The sequence below is a fragment of the Rhinatrema bivittatum genome, chromosome 4 (assembly GCF_901001135.1).
Source record: "Rhinatrema bivittatum chromosome 4, aRhiBiv1.1, whole genome shotgun sequence".
Taxonomy (NCBI): Eukaryota; Metazoa; Chordata; class Amphibia; order Gymnophiona; family Rhinatrematidae; genus Rhinatrema; species Rhinatrema bivittatum.
In genome coordinates, this window is record NC_042618.1 from 140283205 (window position 1) to 140305294 (window position 22090).

At 45.6% G+C, this 22090-nt stretch overlaps 1 protein-coding gene across 1 annotated transcript in view; it reads right to left on the minus strand.

Moving 5' to 3' along the window:
* Window positions 1-22090, minus strand: part of TTC6 (tetratricopeptide repeat domain 6) — an 832741-nt gene that overhangs the window by 158120 nt on the left and 652531 nt on the right. The window contains exon 25 of the mRNA XM_029598902.1: window positions 2774-2887. Within this exon, the coding sequence (XP_029454762.1) occupies window positions 2774-2887 (114 nt within the window). The remainder of the gene's footprint in view (window positions 1-2773; window positions 2888-22090) is intronic.

Sequence of the window (22090 nt, forward strand, 5' to 3'; positions counted from 1 at the left end):
GCGTGCCATTTTTTCCGACTCACGCCCACGCTTACCTGCGCCCGAACCCGCAACTCCTTTGCCGAAGACCTCTGCTGGGTGCCCTAAGGAAGGCGAATCTCTCCTGTCCCGTCCATCCGCATCTTGCCGGTAATCCCTGACTCTCCATGCCTCTTGCTGTGATGTACCCGGGAACACTGCATCCATCGGCTCTGGAAGAAAAGAAGCACCTCCCGCCCTCTTGCCCCGTAACTCCACGCCCTCAACACCTCGAGCTGACCTCTTCCTGGAAGAAAAGGCCGGGGCAGCTGTAGCAATCCCCTCACCCCTATCCACCCCCCATAAATCTTCAGGATCCGCACTAGGAACTTCCTAAATACTCATTTCGATACCAAAGTGGCCAGCCACCAAAACCACCCCAGCCAACCTGATCCCTGCCCTCACTAACTAAAGGGACCCCAAATCAAGCGTGAGAACCAGTCGGGGCTGAATGTGCCACAGCACCCCTATCACCTTGTAAAACACTGCCTGAGCCAGATGCTGAATGGAACTGCTGCTCACTGGTGCTGGCAACCATGCACTGTTTAACAGACTGTGCGCTAGCAACTGGTGGGTGAGGCAACGCCGGAATGGTCTTACCGCAAGCACGGTTACCCATGATCCGCTGGTGCTGTACCTTTGCAGGCTCCAAAAAAGCAGGAGCAGAAGGGCAGGGTGGGGGGACCACCCGCTGCCCTCCTACCTTCTGTCTGGGCAAAGGGGTCTTACCTTTGCCCCAAGTACCCAATGCACACCTGTTCTTGGTTCCCACACCAGGAACCACCCGCCCCTTTCTATAGGCAGCCCCAGCCAGAGGGGGGACATCCAGGGAGGGGAGAAAATGGGAGAAAAGGGGACCTGCAGGGGGGGTTTAATAACATGGGGGAGGGGCCCAAATACCTCGGGAGTAATAAATAGCTCTAATCCCAAGGCATTCAGGGAAATCTCAGCCTTCGGTCCGGAGGAAGATTCACTGGGCAGACCGGAGGCGAAGGGGGGGGGGGGGGGGCGCGAGGGGTTCCACATCTGCAGACTTGGGGCTGCTCTTGCCTGAGACAGCTAAGAGCAACGCGGGGGGACGGGAGCCCCGAGGAGCAGGTGGCAATGGGAGGGACAGGAAGTGAAAAGCCCGGTCGTGCCTGCATAGCGATGAGGGAAACAAGGGAACTACGTCTACCATGGGGGGTGGGGGACGCAGCAACAGCCACTACACGTGGCAAGGAGGCCTGCAAGGGGTCAGACTGCATGCTCACCTCAGCCGGCGGTGGACGCTCGCATGGCCCATGTTCTTAACGCGGCTACTCTTCCCTGCAAAAGCTTTTGATTTTATTTATTTATTTATCTATTTATTTATTTATTTTAATCCGAATCTGCCAACCACGATACAAAAGGAGGGCCGCAACAAAAATGGTTACCCGTCGCTGCCTCAGCCGTGCCCGTACCGACTGAGGCACGCAAACGGCCGCACGGATAGCACCCTCTCATGGCAGCCAATAGCGAGGTAGCGTTTCAAACTTGCTGCCTCGCCATTGGCCGCTGTCTCCAGGTCCTCCTTCACCCCCCCTCCCCCTCCCCTATGATGCATCCTCTCGCACCGCTTGCCTCCTGCTATTCTCGGCGGCAAGAGACAAGCCTGCGCCACCTTAACATATAAGATTTAGCTGGCTAAAACCATGTGTTAGCTGGGCAAACCTTGCTGATTCAAAATCCCCCCCCCCCCCTTTACCCAGCTAAATTTGAGCAGACAAAACTAAGCACTAGAATAGTAGGCCAATTTTTGCCCAGCTGCCTCTCAGCTTACCTACTTCTCAGCTCCTGATATTGAAACAAAGTGCCCCATCCCCCAACATGATCCCCACCACTCCCTCCCTCTCTGCCAGCACCCGATATTAAAAGAAACCAGTTCACCTATACATGAGCCCTATCCTGGCACCTAATATTTAAAAAGCCCATTGGAAACAAGGCCCCTCCTTCCTAACAACCAATATCAAAAAGCAAAAACAGTTTTCCCAGCCATGAGCCATTTCTTGGAACCTAACATAAATATTAACAACAGTTCCCTTAGCCACACTCCCCTCTGCCCACCACCTAAATTCTACCTCTTCCCCAACTCCAACTATCCAGAATCCTGCAAAGTTACTTCCAACTCATGCTAACAGGCTTACTCTTCCCAGTTGTTTGCAGTGGATCTGTGGTTGTGCAGGGAGCCAGGAGCCGAAGAGTTGGACATCAGCGTTTGCCAGGAGGAGAAGTAGCAAAGCAAAGGCAGCAGCTTTATGGGGGGTCTGATGCACTTACAAGCACCGCAGTGCACTCACTGAATCCTCCCACCTCCTGCAGCCAGCAGAAGAGCAGAGCTCCTGCTGGCTGCTATATGTCATTTCTGCTGCAATTGTCCACAGCTTCACAGCAGGCAGCAGCTGGAAGGAAGGAAATATGTTGCTCTATTCTCATCCTTCTGGCTGCAGGAGGTTGGAAAAAATCAGTAAGTGCATAGGAGTTCATGTGAGTGCTAGCTTATCTTGTCAAGAGATGTCTACTGCTGCTAGGTACATCCATTTTGTGTTGCAGCAGTTGCACAGTTAGGGAAAATGGGGGACATGTTGATATCATTGATTACTTTAACTTCTTGACCTACTTAGATATGATTTTGAAGTCATAGAGCAGATACAACCATCTCAAATGTTTAATTTTCAATATGTGACATTTATTTGTATGGAGAAATTTTAAGAAGTACCACTAAAATATTTTATACCTTATTATAAGCCTTCATTTGGTGGTAACAGACTGCTCGGTTGTAATACGCCAAGGCACACATTCCATCCATTTCGATTGTCTTAGTTAAGTCTTCGATTGCACTGTTATAAGCCTGTAATAACAGAAGGATATATTGCTGTGCATTATATCTTCAAATTTGGAAGCTTTTTACATTGTTGCATTACATTTTTCATTTCATTTATAAAAGCAAGTAGTCCTGCATTATTATTTAGGGATGTGCATCCGTTTTGAACTAATGCACATTCCGCAATGTATATGTCCCTATTCGTTGCATTCGTGGGTCTGCGAAATGCATGGTGAACCCCCACGAATGCAATGTATCATTAGTTTCATTCTTTAGAGACCAGGCCGGCGGGCAGCAGAAAAGAAGACTGGCGCAGCCAGCCACCAAGACCAGGCCAGCGGGCTGAAGAAAAGAAGATGGCCACTGCCAGTCGCTGCCCCACGGGTCAATGAGCGGATGCGAGCACGTTCGGGCATGCACGGTAGGGTGCGCCACCTGTGCCGGAGTTTCATTCTTACCTCACGCGTACCCTGCCCATTCCCGGGTCCCGCTCGGTAGCCTGGCGTGAGCACGTAATTATTTTCTCCGGCATACGCACATGTCCCCCCCCCCCCCCCCCCCCCCCCCCGGCTCATCCCTTTCCATCCCCCAGGTTTTCTCCTCGGCCCTCGACAATGCCCCGCAGCCCCTGCCGATCTCAACCCGCTCCGTGAATAGCGCCCCCCCCCCCCCCAGCCCTCCTGCATAAAAGCGATCTTTTAACGTAAGGAGATGATACATTGCAATACCTGGTATCTGTGTATGTGAGAAAGGAATGGTGCTTCTGTGTATGTGTATGTGGTGTGTATGTGAGAAAGGAATGTTGCTTCTGTATGTGTGTATTGTATATGTGAGTCAGGGAGGGTGCTTGTGTGTGTCAATGTGTGTGTGCGAGAGAGATGGAGCATGTTTTTGGCTGGCTTGTGGCTTTGAGAGAGGGCATGTGTGTGCTATAGATAGAACATGTGTGTGATTGAAAGCCTGTGTGTAAGAGAGAGCGAGAGCATTGTGTGATTGAGAGAGATGGAGCATGTTTTTGGCTGGCTTGTGGCTGTGAGAGAGGGCATGTGTGTGATTGAGCCTGTTACCAAAACTCCCTGGTGGTCCAGCGGGGAGTCAGGACGCCATTTCTGAACTCCTTTGCGAGGAGCACGTGACGTCGGCGTCACGTCGGAGTGACACGGCGTCACGTGATTCCCCGCGCGTTCGCTCCGGGACCCTCGTTGGACCCAAAAGGAACTTTTGGCCAGCTTGGGGGGGCCTCCTGACCCCCCAAATGGCATCCTGACTCCCCGCTGGACCACCAGGGAGTTTTGGTAAGTCTTGGGGGGGGATTAAGGAGGGTGAGGGGTTTAAATTTTTATTTAGGATCAACAATCGCGATTTCCAACGTATTCAACATAGCTATGTTGAATAAGTTGGAAATCTGATCGTTTTCGCTTCATCACTTTTTTAAGTTAAAAAAAAAAATAAGTTGCGTTTTACATTTAAGTTCAAAACGAATGCACACCCCTATTGCTTACTGTCCCCCTTCCAGTCATTAATTCAAATTTGATCATATTATGATCACTATTGCCAAGTGGCCCCACCACCGTTACCTCTCTCACCAAATCCTGTGCTCCACTGAGAATTAGGTCTAAAATTGCTCCCTCTCTCATCAGTTCCTGAACCAACTGCTCCATAAAGCTATCATTTATTCCATCCAGGAACTTTGTCTCTGTAGCATGTCCCGCTGATACCTTTACCCAGTCAATATTGGGGTAATTAAAGTCTGTAAAAAGCAAGGGCAACTGAATTAAATTTAAATTATAGCCTAAGTGATGGTGTCATCTAGCCAGACGTTGTGATTTTAACCCAAAACCCAACCGGTCTTCTAATCATTCACCATCACTGTAAAAATTATATTTATTAATTTAAAAAGTATATTTTTTGTTTTTTATATTTTTTGCTATGAAATTAAAAGTCTGTCATAAACTTTCAAAATCAGGAGGCCCCCCCAAGCTGGCCAAAAGTTCCTTTTGGGTCCAACGAGGGTCCCGGAGCGAAACCGCGGGGAATCACGTGACGCCGCGTCACTCCGACGTGACGCCGACGTCACGTGCTCCTCGCAAAGGAGTTCAGAAATGGCGTCCTGACTCCCCGCTGGACCACCAGGGAGTTTTGGTAAGTCTTGGGGGGGGATTAAGGAGGGTGAGGGGTTTAAATTTTTATTTGCACGTATGGACATAGACTCAACTTATGGAATTCTCCATATGTCCATATTGACCGAAATTGACCCCCCTTTTCGACTTATGGACTTATGAACATAAACTTTTGGTCTGCACACCTCTAGTAAGCAAATCCACGGCTCTCGTGCTAAACATTCAAAGGGGAAACTTTGATAAAATGAGAAAATTTTTTAGAAAAAAACTGAAAGGAGCAGCTACAAAAATAAAAAGTGTGCAAGAGGCATGGTCATTGTTAAAAAATACCATCCTAGCAGCACAATCCAGATGTATTCCACACAATAAGAAAGGTGGAAAGCAGGCAAAATGATTACCGGCATGGTTAAAAAGGGAGGTGAAAGAAGCTATTTTAGCCAAAAGATCTTCATTCAAAAATTGGAAGAAAGATCCAACAGAAGAAAATAGGATAATGCATAAATGTTGGCAAGTTAAATGTAAGACATTGATAAGACAGGCTAAGAGGGAATTTGAAAAGAAGTTGGCCATAGAGGCAAAAACTTAGAGTAAAAATTTTTTTAAAATATATCCGTAGCAGAAAGCCTGTGAGGGAGTCAGTTGGACCGTTAGATGATCGAGGGGTTAAAGGGGCACTTAGAGAAGATAAGGCCATCGCGGAACGATTGAATGATTTCTTTTCTCCAGTGTTTATTGAAGAGGATGTTGGGGTGGTACCCATACTGGAGAAGGTTTTTATGGGTAATGATTCAGATGGACTGAACCAAATCACGGTGAACCTAGAAGATATGGTAGACCTGATTGATAAACTGAAGAGTAGTAAATCACCTGGACCGGATGGCATACACCCCAGAGTTCTGAAGGAACTAAAAAATGAAATTTCAGACCTATTAGTAAAAATTTGTAACCTTTCATTAAAATCATACATTGTACCTGAAGACTGGAGGATAGCAAATGTAACTCCCATATTTAAAAAGGGCTCCAGGGGAGATCCGGGAAATTACAGACCGGTTAGCCTGACTTCAGTGCCAGGAAAAATAGTGGAAAATGTTCTAAACATCAAAATCACAGAACATATAGGAAGACATGGTTTAATGGAACAAAGTCAGCATGGCTTTACCCAAGGCAAGTCTTGCCTCACATAAGAACATAAGAAATTGCCATGCTGGGTCAGACCAAGGGTCCATCAAGCCCAGCATCCTGTTTCCAACAGAGGCCAAACCAGGCCACAAGAACCTGGCAATTACCCAAACACCAAGAAGATCCCATGCTACTGATGCAATTAATAGCAGTGGCTATTCCCTAAGTAAACTTGTTTAATAGCAGTTAATGGACTTCTCTTCCAAAAACTTATCCAAACCTTTTTTGAACCCAGCTACACTAACTGCACTAACCACATCCTCTGGCAACAAATTCCAGAGCTTTATTGTGCGTTGAGTGAAAAAGAATTTTCTCCGATTAGTCTTAAATGTGCTACTTGCTAACTTCATGGAATGCCCCCCTAGTCCTTCTATTATTCGAAAGTGTAAATAACCAAGTCACATCTACTCGTTCAAGACCTCTCATGATCTTAAAGACCTCTATTATATCCCCCATCAGCCGTCTCTTCTCCAAGCTGAAAAGCCCTAACCTCTTCAGCCTTTCCTCATAGGGGAGCTGTTTCATCCCCTTTATCATTTTGGTTGCCCTTCTCACAAATCTGCTTCACCTTTTTGAAGGGGTTAATAAACATGTGGATAAAGGTGAACCGGTAGATGTAGTGTACTTGGATTTTCAGAAGGCATTTGACAAAATTCCTCATGAGAGTCTTCTAGGAAAAGTAAAAAGTCATGGGAGAGGTGGCGATGTCCTTTCATGGATTACAAACTGGCTAAAAGATAGGAAACAGAGAGTAGGATTAAATGGACAATTTTCTCAGTGGACGGGAGTGGGCAGTGGAGTGCCTCAGGGATCTGTACTGGGACCCTTACTTTTCAATATATTTATAAATGATCTGGAAAAAAATATGACGAGTGAGGTAATCAAATTTGCAGATGATACAAAATTGTTCAGAGTAGTTAAATCACAAGCAGATTGTGATAAATTGCAGGAAGACCTTGTGAGGCTGGAAAACTGGGCATCTAAATGGCAGATGAAATTTAATGTGGACAAGTGCAAGGTGATGCATATAGGGAAAAATAACCCATGCTATAGTTACACAATGTTAGGTTCCATATTAGGTGCTACTACCCAAGAAAGAGATCTAGGCGTCATAGTGGATAACACATTGAAATTGTCAATTCAGTGTGCTGCGACATTCAAAAAAGCAAACAGAAGGTTGGGAATTATTAGAAAGGGAATGGTGAATAAAACGGAAAGGGGTAGATTTTCAGAGCCCTGCTCGCCTAAATCCGCCCAAAACCGGGCGGATTTAGGCGAGCAGGGCCCTGCGCGCCGGGAAGCCTATTTTACATAGGCCTCCCGGCGCGCGCAGAGCCCCGGGACTCGCGTAAGTCCCGGGGTTCTCGGAGGGGGGCGTGTCGGGGGGCGGGCCCGGTCGTCGCGGCGTTCCGGGGGCGTGTCGGCAGCGTTTTGGGGGCGGGTACGGGGCGTGGCTACGGCCCGGGGGCGTGGCCGCGCCCTCCGTACCCGCCCCCAGGTCGCGGCCCGGCGCGCAGCAGGCCCGCTGGCGCGCGGGGATTTACGTCTCCCTCCGGGAGGCGTAAATCCCCCGACAAAGGTAAGCGGGGGGTGTAGACAGGGCCGGGCGGGTGGGTTAGGTAGGGGAAGGGAGGGGAAGGTGAGGGGAGGGCAAAGGAAAGTTCCCTCCAAGGCCGCTCCGATTTCGGAGCGGCCTTGGAGGGAACGGGGGGAGGCAGCGCGGCTCGGCGCGCGCAGGCTATACAAAATCGATAGCCTTGCGCGCGCCGATCCAGGATTTTAGTGGATACGCGCGGCTCCGCGCGTATCTACTAAAATCCAGCGTACTTTTGCTTGAGTCTGATGCGCAAGCAAAAGTAGGCTGATCGCGCTTCTTTTAAAATCTACCCCAAAATGTCATAATGCCTCTGTATCGCTTCATGGTGAGACCGCACCTTGAATATTGTGTACAATTCTGGTCGCCACATCTCAAAAAAGATATAATTGCGATGGCGAAGGTACAGAGAAGGGCTACCAAAATGATAAAGGGAATGGAACAGCTCCCCTATGAGGAAAGACTAAACAGGTTAGAACTTTTCAGCTTGGAGAAGAGATGGCTGAGGGGGGTTATGATAGAGATGTTTAAAATCATGAGAGGTCTAGAACGGGTAGACGAGAATCGTTTTTTTACTCTTTCGGATAATAGAAAGACTAGGGGGCACTCCATGAAGTTAGCATGTGGCACATTTAAAACTAATCGGAGAAAGTTCTTTTTCACTCAACGCACAATTAAACTCTGGAATTTGTTGCCAGAGGATGTGGTTAGTGCAGTTAGTATAGCTGTGTTTAAAAAAGGATTGGATAAGTTCTTGGACGAGAAGTCCATTATCTGCTATTAATTAAGTTGACTTATATAATAACCACTGCTATTATTAGCAACGGTAACATGGACTAGACTTAGTTTTTGGGTACTTGCCAGGTTCTTATGGCCTGGATTGGCCACTGTTGGAAACAGGATGCTGGGCTTGATGGACCCTTGGTCTTTCCCAGTATGGCATATTCTTATGTTCTTATGTTCTTAACGGTGGCTTTTTAAGTTCATTTTTCTTGATTGACAACCATTTTAATTATTGGATAGTATGTGATGTGTCTGCTTTTTGAAATATTTTATTGGTGTTTGGTAAAGCTTTCAAAATCTGCATGAGTCTTTAATTATTAGATATTCTATTTAACAGTTGTTTTGAAATTATTTTATTAGTATGATTTTACTATTATGATTAATGATTTATATATCTTGATTTTTATTTATTTTATTTATTTATTTTTTAATTTTTATATACCAAAGTTCTTGTGAGAATTACAAATCACTCCGGTTTACATAAAACGATGAACTGCCCAACAGAGAGAGGGGCTTTACATAGAACCATAGAACAGATGAAACAATATAACCGGGTGACAATTTAACATAGTAATAGATAAATATAATATAATATAATATAATATATACAATTTAACTATTTAACGTCGAAAATTTTATTGATTGTTTCATGAGGAATGGTGAAATTTTTGTTTTTCCATTGTGCACTGTATAGAGTCTGGCGTGATGCGTTTTACAGTTCAGTTTTTGTCTGCACATTTCTATTTATACTTTATGTGGCTTTATTCTGTATTTGGTGAGGGTTTGTGTTCTGCATGCAAAGACTGAGATGAAGCATTCTTTTAATATGTGGTTTCTCTGTAGGGATCTGTAGTACTTTTAGCTTGGCCTGTTCTGTTTTCCTGATAGGAGGTGTATTGATATTTTAGATTCTGGTGTAATATTTGTGGTATTCTTTTTCATAGGTAGGGTTGTTATTCTTTGAGTGTTGGCAGATAGTACTGTGTTGATACGGGAGGACCCAGCTGAAATATATCACAATAGGTATGATGCCATATGCATTCCAAGATGCAAAGCATTCTTGTTGGCATCACAACAGTGCATGAAATTATCACAATAACGTATATATTAATTTTACCTCAGAATGTCACTTTTCATGTAAAATATGTGTTAAATGCCTAATTTAAAATTGTGTATCGGGTGGTGAGGGTAGGGCGCCAGGCTGTAAGGTTTGCCTAGGATGCCTAATACCCTTGCACTGGCCCTGTACACAGAAGTAATGCTCCACCCTACCCAGGCATAGCTCATCATGTTTCAGGTCCTAGCACGCGTGTTAGACTCCTTGGTCCATGTTTCAAAACGGGTCGGGTGGACAGTACGCCCCGGTTGACAGTAGTGTCGCATGCTGAGCCCCGTCTTGTCTTGCATCCTTGTCTTTCCCCTATCAAAATCACAGCGACCTGACTACCTCCGCTCTACCAGCCTGTTTTGCCCCTATGAAAACCACAGGGAGCAGACTACCTCCGCTCTGCCAGCCTGTCTTGCCCCTATCAACTTTCTGCCACTCTGCCTTGCTCCCATACACCAGATGACTCACTCAACTCCTTGTAGTGTTCTTGCCACCATCATGGTTCCTCAGTGTGTTGGTGCTAGTCTTTCTGCTTGCTATGTTCCCCCTTCATTGTACTGTAGGATGTTGATGCCACTTGTCTTGCCACTTTGCCTGTCGTGCTGCCTTCGAGGGTTCATGCATCTATCGGTGCTCTCTTTTGAAGCTGTGGTGTGTTTTTGACACTCTCACTGCTGCTTTGCACCTCTGTTAAAGCACTCTTGCCACTCCTGGTACCCCTTTGCCCCTTTTCAGTGCCTTGGGCTATTCATGCCACAGAGGTGCCACTTTGCCACAGTCTACGTACCTTGGAGCTCTTTTCTCATTCTGTTGATTGCTCCCCAGAAGTTTCATCAGAATTGATAATAAAACCCCAATTCTGCAGCTAAAAATAGCCTGCAAATACTTCCCCCATTGACTTTAATGGAAAATGAATCAAATGAATCTGGACTTTTCACCAGAAAACGAATGTAACGAATTTGGGTCCTGGCGAAACAATAAGAATCAAAACAATTTTTTTCTTTCTGCACATCCCTATTATTATTACAGAAAGTATGAATTTGCCATTGACGTCTGTAGTGAATTTCATGAATAAATTATTACTACAAAATATATGAAGTGGCAGTATCACTGAAGGACACTGAAGCAGGCTGCGGTAGGACAAGCTAGTACCCTCTTCCCCCAATTTTCTCCCCAAGATACTGAATATTCCCTCAGAAGTAGGGTCAGAAGATTGGTCTTTCTTTGCCCTGTCATGAGTTGGTTTTTTTTTTTTTTACTAAGGTCAAGAAGAGTAGGAAAAAAGTTCCTGCAGAAAAAGAATTTGCAAATCTCACTCTTCACCACGGAACTTCACTAAATTGTATTCAATATGTTGGCAAACTGGTCATCTTGCTCAGCATCCTGTCTCCAAGAGTAATATACATTGGAAATTTGATAGAAATATATAAGAAACTAGGAATATTGAGAATGATCCATTCCCTACTATAGTTTTCCAGTAGTCAAGAATGATGGATGCATTTAATTTGGAGTGACACTCCTGACTAATATATTAAATAGCCTATGGTTTATCTTTCTTATATATATTTGTCTAATCTCTCAAACAACACAGTGGCAATGTTATGTAAAGAAGCACTTTTTGTATGTTTTAAATTTGCTGCCTGATAATTTCACTGGGTGACCCCCCTAGCATTATGACCCAAATGGGGCAATTTTTAAAATTATCCACATATATGCAAAGTCTATGTGCACTATTATTGAAGGACTCTGCAATTATTCTCGAAGTGAAAATAGGAGCATTCTTTTGAAAATTGCTCCAAAAAAAAGCACCCGTAGAGATGTACACTTGCTTCTGTTTGGGATACTTTTTCCCTTCAAACCAACATGTATAGATTTGAAAATCTAATCTACATGCATCATTTTCCTCCTCCAACCAAACCATGCCCCCATGCCTGCCTGGGCATAAATATGGGTATTGTTGATCCCCATGCATATCTTTACCTGGTAAGAGGTGGACAATTTTTAAACAGCCAATTTACATAAATAAATGGCTTATGACAATTGCCCACATAGGGGTAGATTTTGAAAAACTGCGCGATCGCGTACTTTTGTTTGCGCAGCAGGCGCAAACAAAAGTACGCTGGATTTTATAAGATACGCGCGTAGCCGCGCGTATCTTCTAAAATCTTGGATCGGCGCGCGCAAGGCTGCCGATTTTGGGCAGCCGGCGTGCGCCGAGCCGCGCAGCCTGCCTCCGTTCCCTCCGAGGCCGCTCCGAAATCGGAGCGGCCTCGGAGGGAACTCTCTTTCGCCCTCCCCTCACCTTCCCCTCCCTTCCTCTACCTAACCCACCCCCCCAGCCCTATCTAAACCCCCCCTACCTTTATCCATGGATTTACGCCTCCCGGAGGGAGCCGTAAATCCACGCGCGCCAGCAGGCTGCTGGCGCGCCGAGACCCGACCCGGGGGCGGTTCCGGAGGGCGCGGTCACGCCCCCGGAACGCCCCCTGGGCCGGCGCCACGCCCTGGGCCCACCCCCCAAATGCTGTGCCACGCCCCCAAACGCGGCCACTCGGCAACACCCCCGACACGCCCCGACACGCCCCTTTTCAGAAACCCCGGGACTCACGCGAGTCCCGGGGTTCTGCGCGCGCCGGCGGCCTATGGAAAATAGGCGCGCCGGCGCGCAAGGCCCTGCTCGCGTAAATCCGGGCGGATTTACGCGAGCAGGGCTTTGAAAATCTGCCCGATAGTGAATAATTTAGTTCCTCATTTAATTTTTGCAATCTTTTCTTGATATAATAGAGTTGCTTATCTGTAAATGGTGTTTTCTGTGGACAGCAGGATTCAAAGTCACATATATATGGTGACATCACCAGTAAGGAGGGTGATCAGCTAGTGATTGGAATAGTCTAAAATGTTTTGCACACATACAGCAGACCTTCGCTAAACACCCTTAGACTATAAATAAGTTAATTGAAAGAAAAGAGGTGACAACTCTATGAGGTGAAAGGATATGTGACTGTTACCAGTTGCAGGTAAGCAACACTGTTATATACAGTGGACTCCCAAGTATAGGATGGTGTACTTCTCTATGCACAAAACAACCCATGACTCGGATGATTGCAGGAGGAGATCCATCACCTAACATTTAAAAATATTTCTGACTGACCAAACGTACTGTCCTGCGAGAGTCAAATTAGATGCAAATATGTGGCCTGAACTCCATGTTTGTGCCTTATAGATCTCATATGTGGTAGCAGATCCCACAAAAGCTGAGGAAGCAACCATTGCACTGACATTGTGTGCATATACCTCATTCTCCAGAGAGAGACCCACTTTGTTATAATATATAACTATACATACAGAGATCCAATTTGCAATTGTTCTGTTATTCACTGGTCTCCCTGATCTATTTAGATTATGAGAGACAGGATTGAGTAGAGAGTCTAACACCCTTCCGTTTATCCAGGTAGAAGTCTTGTGTACAAAGAGTTATCTCTGCCTGATTGGAGTTTTGTGGAGGAGAAAAGGTGGGTAGAGTGATCACTTGACTCAAGTGAAAGCAAAAACTTAGAATGTGTGCCTAGGAAATATTTAGTGTGAGAAGGATCGGTGACTAGCACTTAGAACTCACCTACACTACCTGCACAGGCGATAGCAATAAGGAATGCCATCTTTAGGGTAAGGTATTTCATGGAGCACCCATCTATTGGTTCAAAGAGATCCTCCATAACAGTGAGTACTACATTGAGGACCCATGATATAATTGATGGATTCAAGGGAGGCTTCAAATGAAGCAATCCCTTCATGAAGCGAGTAATTAAGGGATTGTTTGAGATCAGCTTTCCTGCATTCTGATCTTGGTAGGCTGACAACTCACTCAAATGCACTCTGAATTAGTCTTTAACCCAGCTTTTAAAGATGCAGCAGGTAGTCAAGTGACTCTGGAACTGTTCAGGAGAAGGGTGATATCCCCTTGTTTGCACTCCACCAAATAAATCTTGCTTATTTGCCCACAAATTCCTACTGACCTGCTTCTTAGCCATCATACTCTTGACACTCCCAAGAACAGCCAAAGGAAGAAACTATGGCGCTGTCAACATTCATGCTATTAGTGCTAAAGCTACTACATTTGGATATAAAAGTGATTAACTTTAATGCCAAACAAGTTGCCACCTAGGCAGCACATATGAGCAAACCTCTCAAGAACATCTTCTCTGAGGGACAAAATGGCTGCCAAGGAAGGTCGGTAAACACTGAGCTCCTGAGGTGAATTACTTGCTTTGCTGGATATTGCCTGAATTTTTCTATTTCTACGTGGAATAATGTCGCACATGAAACGTAAAGCAAAGCTTAAAGATATTACCTCAACTCCAGTTTCGTTATCGCGACAACCCCGGATTGAGGAAGCTTTTTCCGGGCTAGCGTTGTCGATGCCGGAGGGAGAGGCTGCTGGAGGAGTCAGTGATGAGCAGACGCTGAGCCCCCTGTCCATAGAAGCATCATTGAGCCCCGGCACACCAATTATTCCAGCTCCCCCGTTTGAGGGGAGAGAATTTGATCCGATTACATCTGCTCTGCTGGAAAGGAAATCATCAGCTTCGCTAGAGGTAGGATCTCAGAGAGGGAGTGAATGTTATGCACTACCCTCAGTGAGCCCTGGAACAATGGGCTCCAGAGGCCTACCCATTGAAGCACTGCAGCGAGCTATCATGGGAGCTGATCCCCTGAAGGAAGAGGGAGGAGAGGGAGAAATACACGTGATTTGTGGTGTCTCTAAATCTATGTCTTCTAATTCGACTTTGGAAGAAATTCTGAAGGCTATTTCTTCTATGGAAAAAGCAATAGTATCCTTAAAATGATGGTAAAAGAGAGTATTACCAAGAACCAACTTTTTGAAGGAAGAATTGAGAAAACTGAATCTTCTGTGGGAGTAATGGAAAAGAAAATAGTTGAAGTTGAAAAAATTCAAGTAAATTTGATAAAGTCAAAGAATATTCAAATGTTGAAGATGGAAAATCTTGAAAATCTAATAAGAAGAAATAATATAAGGATCCTTAACTTTCCTAAGATGGCGCCGGCAAGCCAGTGCTCCTACCATGTGACAGGGGCCGGCCAATGGCATGGATACCCTGTCATATGGTAAGGGCAAAGGGCCATCGGCGCCATCTTTATGAGTGGCAGCCGACGGCCCGAGAACGGGAGATCGCTCCCGGGACCACCACTAGACCACCATGTAAATTTAAAATGTTTTGGGGGGCTCGGGAGGGTGGGGGAAGCTAAGGGGTCATTTTTAAAGGGTTGGGTGGGGGGTTTTTTTATCGGGCCATCGGCGCCATTTTTGAGTGGCAGCCAAAATGGCGCCGATGGACCAAGAGCGGGAGATCGGTCCCCGCGCCCCCACTGGACCACCAGGTACTCGTAAAAAGTTTTCGGGGGGGGGGGGGTTCGGGAGGGTGGGGGAAGGTAAAGGATTCGTTTTATAGGGTCGGGGTGGGTTTAGGGTTTTTTTTGGTGTGCCGGTTTTCCCCGCCCTCCCCCTCCCCTGATTTATGATTTTTCACGATAAATCAGGGGAATTTATATTGTATCGTGACTCTTAACGATTTTTGATGATTTAAAATATATCTGACGATTGTTTTAAATCGTCAAAAACGATTCACATCCCTACTTCTTATGGGGCGGTTGGAAGTGCGGAAGTGAGGCATTTCTTCCATCCAGGTGTGATTGAGTTGGTATAATGAGCAGTGAAGAATGGTGAGTGTTTTGTATTGTGAACGGAAGGAGATAGGCAGCCAGTGCAGGTCTTTTAAAATTGGAGTGATGTGTTGTGTTTTGCGGGTGTTTGTTATGATTCTGGCCATGGAATTTTGGAGGAATTTTGGAGGATCTGGAGTGGCTTGATAGTGGTAACAGGGAGGCCGAGTAGGAGGGCGTTACAATAGTCCAGTTTTGACAGCATAGTGGTCTGGATTCAAGTTCAGAAATCGTTGGTGTGGAGCAGAGGTTTGAGTTTTCTGAGGATATTTAATTTGTAGAAGCCTCCCTTTCTGAGGGATTTGATGTAAGGTTTAAAGTTTAGTTGATGGTCGATAAGGACGCCCAAGTCTCTTACAGCCTGTAATTTGTCTTGAGGAGCAGTAGTGTTCTGAGGTGAGTCGTGGGGAGAGCAGTCAAGATGGGTGGAAATGATGAGTAGTTCTGTTTTTGCAGCGTTTAGAGCTAGGTGTAGGTTGGATAGCATTGACGTTATTGAAGAGAGGCAAGATTCCCAGAAGTGCATGGATTCCTCAATGGATTTTTGGATTGGGATAAGAATCTGCACATCGTCTGCGTAAAGGAAAAATTTGAGGCCTAAGTCAGATAGTAATTGGCAGAGAGGGTAGGAGGTATATATTGAAAAGGGTTGATGATAAAGATGAACCTTGGGGGACACCTTGTGTGATAGGGATGTGTGAGGATTGGTGTCTGTCAATTTTTACTACGTATTCTCTATGGTTAAGATAGGAGGAGAACCATGAAAGTGCGGTGTCAGCAATACCTATTTCAGCCAGGCGGGTCATTAGGATTTGATGATTGACAGTGTTGAACGCTGCCGAGATATCTAGGAGGGCGAGCAAGTATGAGGTTCCATGGTCCATACCTTTGAGGATGGTATCTGTCATTGATAGTAGTAGGGTTTCTGTATTGCGTGCTTTCCGGAATCCAAATTGTGAGGGGTGGAGGATGTTGTAGTCTTCTAGGAACTTGGAGAGTTGTTTGTTAATGACTCTTTCCAAAATTTTTGAAATGAAAGGCAGGTTGGAAATGGGTCTATAGTTAGCTAGGTCTAACGGGTCAAGGTTTGGTTTTTTAAGGAGGGGTCTTAATACAGCAAGTTTGAGTGGGTCTGGGATGCTACCATGTGTGATGGAGCAGTTGATGAGTTCAGCAATGAATTTTGCAATGGTGGATGGGATAGCGAGGAGAGTTTTTGAGGGAATAGTGTCTAGGAAGTGGGATGCAGGTTTCATTTTGTTTAGAATAGTTTCAATTTCAGCATTTGTTATGGGGTCAAAGTTTCTGAGTTTGCTCTTGTTGTCAATGCATGGCGGCAATACAGGGGAGGGGTTGGTGGGCAGGCGAGTGAGGATGTTGTCAATTTTGTTCTTGAAGAACGTTGCTAGTTCCTGGCATCTGTTACTCGAATTGTCCTCGTGAAGAGGGGTGGTAGCGGGGTTAGTGAGGTCAGTGACAAAAGTGAAAAGTGCGTTTGCATTGAATTTATAGGCATGGACTTTTTTGGAGTAGTAGTCCCGTTTGGCTTGGGTGATGGCTAGTCGGTAGGTATGTGCAGCGTTGATGTAAGTGGCTTTGAGAGTAGCAGATGGTTGTTTACGCCATGCACGTTCTTTGAATCGTAGGTCCAAAGAACGTTATCTAATAAAAATCTTCCCAGATATCACAAAGGCTACTCAAATCAAAAGGAAACAATTCTTAGAAATGAGGGAAGAAACTCAGGCGAAGGGAGTTAAGTATACATTACGATTTCCATGTTATTGTACTGTAATATTTAGAAATTCTAGATATATATTTAGAGAGCCTGAACAATTACGGTTGTTTCTCGACTCCCGCTCTAATTAACCTTTAGGGGGAAGTTGGTATAATGGAAAAAAGACACTAGTTATTCCGAAGCATATGTTGTATAATTTATATACATATATTTCCTGCTTTATCTGCTTATAGGACATTCCCCCCCCCCCCCCCCCCCCAATTACCTGTATTATTAGACATATATAGAATGGGGATTGTTTATTTCCTTTATTATAAATCCTAAATTTTTGTATGTAAGACCTCTACTATAATGTCATTATTTCTGAACTTTTTTGTTCTGTATATTTTGAAACATTCAATAAATAGATTAAAAAAAAAAAGAATATCTTCTCTTAGGCCTGAGGCTTTAAGCCAGGTCATTCTGCATGTTCCAATAGCTATAGTAGAGCCTGTGGAGACAGTGTCAAAATTGTCAAACGCTGTCCTGACGAGATGTTTGCTATAATCCATGCCATTTGAAATGGAAGTTATAATGCCAGTAGCTTTAGATTTGGAAGAAGGTCCAAATTTGTCCTTAACTCTGTCTTGTACAGTGTGCAAACAGTAGACCATGAGAAGATGGTAGGGTAAAATCCTGGACAACAACATGGTGGAATGAAATATCCTCTAAGATATGTGGCCTGTTTTGGCGTCTTTTGGAAACAGGATGCTGGGCTTGATGGACCCTTGGTCTGACCCAGCATGGCAATTTCTTATGTTCTAAAATTGGTCCAACAACTGTTGGGAATTCCTTTTAATGGAAGGTAAATTGTCAGATGAAAGACCAGGAGACCCAAACTCATGATCTGACTCATCAGAATTAGAGTTAGATCCTGTTTTCCATGGAGGATCCAAGCCTGATAATCGAACTCCAATTCTCCAAGCTCAGTAGGATTTTGTACCCAAGGAGGTAGTTCTGGGATGAGATTCACTGGCTAATTCAGTAGGCAGTCTCTGCCCTTCAGGGGATCTTGGCACAGTACCTGCAAATGACTTGTCACAATATCTTTAATTGTTTTGAGCAGGTTAGCTATATCAAGTGATGCTGCTACTGCTGCACTGGGGAATCAAATTATTGCTGACTCAGAAATAAAGAAGGAGGGAAAGAGGTTACAGGCAACAGCAAATGCTGTATCGGTACTGGCAAAATATTGCCCTAAAGTTGCCATTGCTCTGACTGTGGAGAATGTGTATTCATCATTGTTGAAACCTACTTTCTCCTCCTTGATGTTGACCCAAGAGGCTCCATTGACAATGAGTACAGCTGTAGCAGATCTGGAGTGAGACCTGTGGATGCTGATGTCGGAAATTCCCTAGATGTTGTGGGGCAACCTCTGCTTCCACAGGGGTTAGAATTGGAATGGGAAGGCTGGCTGCTGATAAAAAATCCCCTGGCACTAAAACTAAATGAATGGGACATGCTGATGAGGTAAGGCTCTGAGCATGTTCCCTGCAGTAAGTTTTGAAAGGAAGATTGAGCTGCAGAGAGAAGGGAAGTTCTGGGATTTCACAAAGTCTTGGTGGCTGTTTTAGCTGGAGTTTCTTAGGAGGTGGGAAACTGTGGGCTTCATTTTGAACAGCAGCTGACTGGGCCAAAGTGCTTTTGGGATGAGGCAATTTAGGATGTGGTGCCCTTTGAGCAGTGTTCTCATCTTTCACTCTGTCCTTGGTTTTCTTTGAAGCTGAGGGATGAGAGTGATTATCTTCCTTTGTAAATTCTGTTTTCCCTTATTCGAGCCTTTGGCCTCTGGGGACAAAAAAACAGGATTTGTGATAGTCTTTAATAAATCCTGTAATCTCTGCCTATGCTATTTTAACTTGTGAGACATAAGGGAACAAGAGGACAATTACTGTAGTATAATCATGGTTTAATCTCAAGCATTTTATGTAATCTGCAAGTGCATTCATAAGAGATATTTTACCACTGCAGGTTAAGCATCTCTTAAAACCAGAGGTCTTTATAATCTGACATGGTTAACAAGAGGGCTTCTAAAAGGATGAAAAACTTTAAAGATGGTATTTTCTTTTCCTATTTTTTTTTTAGTAAGAGGAAGAAATAAATAGAACCTGAGGGAACCAACAGAATGAGAAGCTATGCTGATCACTTGTTCTCTATAGAGCAGAAGAAAAAAGACTGAGGGCGCATATCTGAAGACTGCTGGGTGCAGGGCTATTGCATGTGTGCAAAACATTCTAGACTATTCCAGCTAAAATAGCTGATCACCCTCTGTGCTGGTTGATGAGTGTAGTGACATCACCATACATGTGTAACTGCTTATCTTGCTTGTCCAAGGAGAACATGCACTTCTAAGATATTTCCTAACGTCATTTTTTTTCCCAAACCAGAGAGTCCAAGTTGTTTGAGTCTCTTCTCATATAGAAGTTGTTCTATACCCTTAATCATCTTTTGTTCACTTCTCTGTGCCTTTAATTCATTGTATATGTCCCGACATTTGCACAGTAAACTATGTAAAAATACTTGTTTGGGAGAGGAACAGTGTAAAATTCACACATAAAATGGTTAAATATAACTTTGAAACCTGTGAGCAGTAGCACCAGTTTTCATGAATTTGGCGTTAGTTACTAACCATTCATATCTTTCTTAATCATAATTTGACTACCTTATAAAAATAAAATAATACAATTAATCATTTACTAGGGCTGGAAAAATTGACTGGGATATGTTACCTCTGCATTTTTAAGGGTACACTAGAAAATGTAAACAACAATAAAGAAGGGGAGATTGCAAGGGAATGAAAGTCAAGAAGAGAAGGGGAATGAGGATTGGAGAAAGGAATATTTTTAGTAGCTAGGAAACTGACAGGGAGTGATGCTAAAAACAAAAATATAGGAAGAATCGCTGCGGATGGAAGGGGGCACCAGGGGGCACTCCCCAGCACAGGACGAGATGTGTGCCCTTGCGGTAAAACGTCCTTACCCTGAGCCTCGACCAGACATGCAAACTTCCTTGAGACCACCAACACAATGGTGGTCTCTGAATGGTCCTCCGACCGTTCCAAGCCCTTTTGGACTGCTTCTAGGGAGCAGCAGGAAGCAGCAGGCTGGACAGAGGACAAAACCAGATGTAAACATGGAACAAGATGAGATAAGGCAGATGAAGACATCGGCGTGGCAAGGCAGACGAAGAAATCAGACATGGCAAGGCAGACAAAGACTCAAGGCATGGCAAGGTATGGACAAGCAAGGCAAGGCATGGCATGACAAGGCAAGACTAAAACCAATGGTTAAAAGTCCGGAACCTCCAGGCAGACAATGTCCATTCTTGTGCCCTACTCAGCCCAGCCAGGCAGAGTTGCGGACCACACAAGAAGGCATCAGAGCCACGGAAATCCAAGAACAGGAACGGGCAGGTGGCCAGATCCCTCAGGCACCCTACACAGTCCAGCCGGACTAGTCACGGACCACACCGAAGGACAGGACCTGTCCAGGGAAGGAAGACATCAGGCAAGAACATCAAGGCAAGGCAGACTTCAGGGTTACGGACATCAAGGCAGACTGACAAGGGAAGAGATGACTCCTCAGCGCCATCTGATAGAAAAGCCCACCAGCGCCCTACACACCCCAGCCGGGGTGGTCGCAGACCACTGGGCCACTACATGCCCTACCAGCTCAGCCGGGCTTGTCACGGACCACGAGGGATGGGTCAGATGGAGCTGAAGACATCTGGAACAGGCGGACATCTGGACATCAGGAACAGGTGGACATATAGACATCAGGAACGGATGGACAACTGGACATTAGGAACAGGCGGACAACTGGACATCAGGAACAACAAGGAAATGCAGAGACCGGAACATGGAACACAGACGAAGATCTGGGATCCCACACGGAACAGAGTGCCTAGGAGGAGAATCGGACAAGGAGTCCTAAGGATGACTTACTCCTTGCGAAGGCAAAGCTGGAATGACTGAAGAACCCTTTTATAGGGTGAAGCAGGAAACACCCAGGGAGAAGTCAGGAAAGAACCACACCTGCACTGGCCCTTTAAGAAGGGCAGAGAGGCACGGCTTTGCCCCTTAGGAAGAAGCAGGACACAGAGCAGGACCCTGGAAAGCGACTCTGCAATGATGCAGAGTGCAGGAGAAGAAGAACTAGGCCTCAAGGCAGGCCCCGGCATCAGGGATGGCTCCCTGCCACTGAAGGAGGATCACTGGCAGCTCCAGGCTCCGGGCGAGGTTGGGGATGCAGGCCTTCTCCCCACGGAGGACCCGAGGTAGGTCGGCAGCCTCCGGGCCACATGAGGGCAGCAGAGTGGTTCCGGATGCGCGAGGAGAGAGACGATGGCCTCCGGACCACATAGAGAGCAGCAACGTGGCTCCAGCCGCATAAGGAGCAGGGTGGCAGCCTCCGAGCCGCTCAGGAGGAAGCAGCATGGCACTGGCCATGGGAGAGAGCCCCGGCACGGCTCCTGCCACGTCGGCATGATGGCAGCCTCCAACCACTGCAGGGAACCCCGGCACGGTTCCTGCCGTGCCGGCAAAATGACCTCGGAAGTCGAGCCGGCTGGCCTGAAGAAGGGTAAGAGCCTGCTCGCGGCCCTGCCACTGATCCTGTCATGATCCTTATCTTCTTCCGATATAGAGGGCAATTTTGAAACATTGCAGAGAGGCTTATAGTACAGCAGTTGCATTATAATCTCAGAACTTCAAGCACATTTTCAAAGGGAAAATGTATATGGACTTTCCTTTTGAAAATGTGTCGATTGTGGGAATAGAGACAAACCTGCTTTGTAGCAGGAGTGAATATTACCCTCGCCCCCACCCCCACCCCCAGTGCTCTACAAATGTATGCACAGGGCTTTCAAAAGGAAAGCCTTGTGTTTTCTCTACTTCCCACAACCTCACAATGCCCTTTTTCAGCTTCAGGTAAAA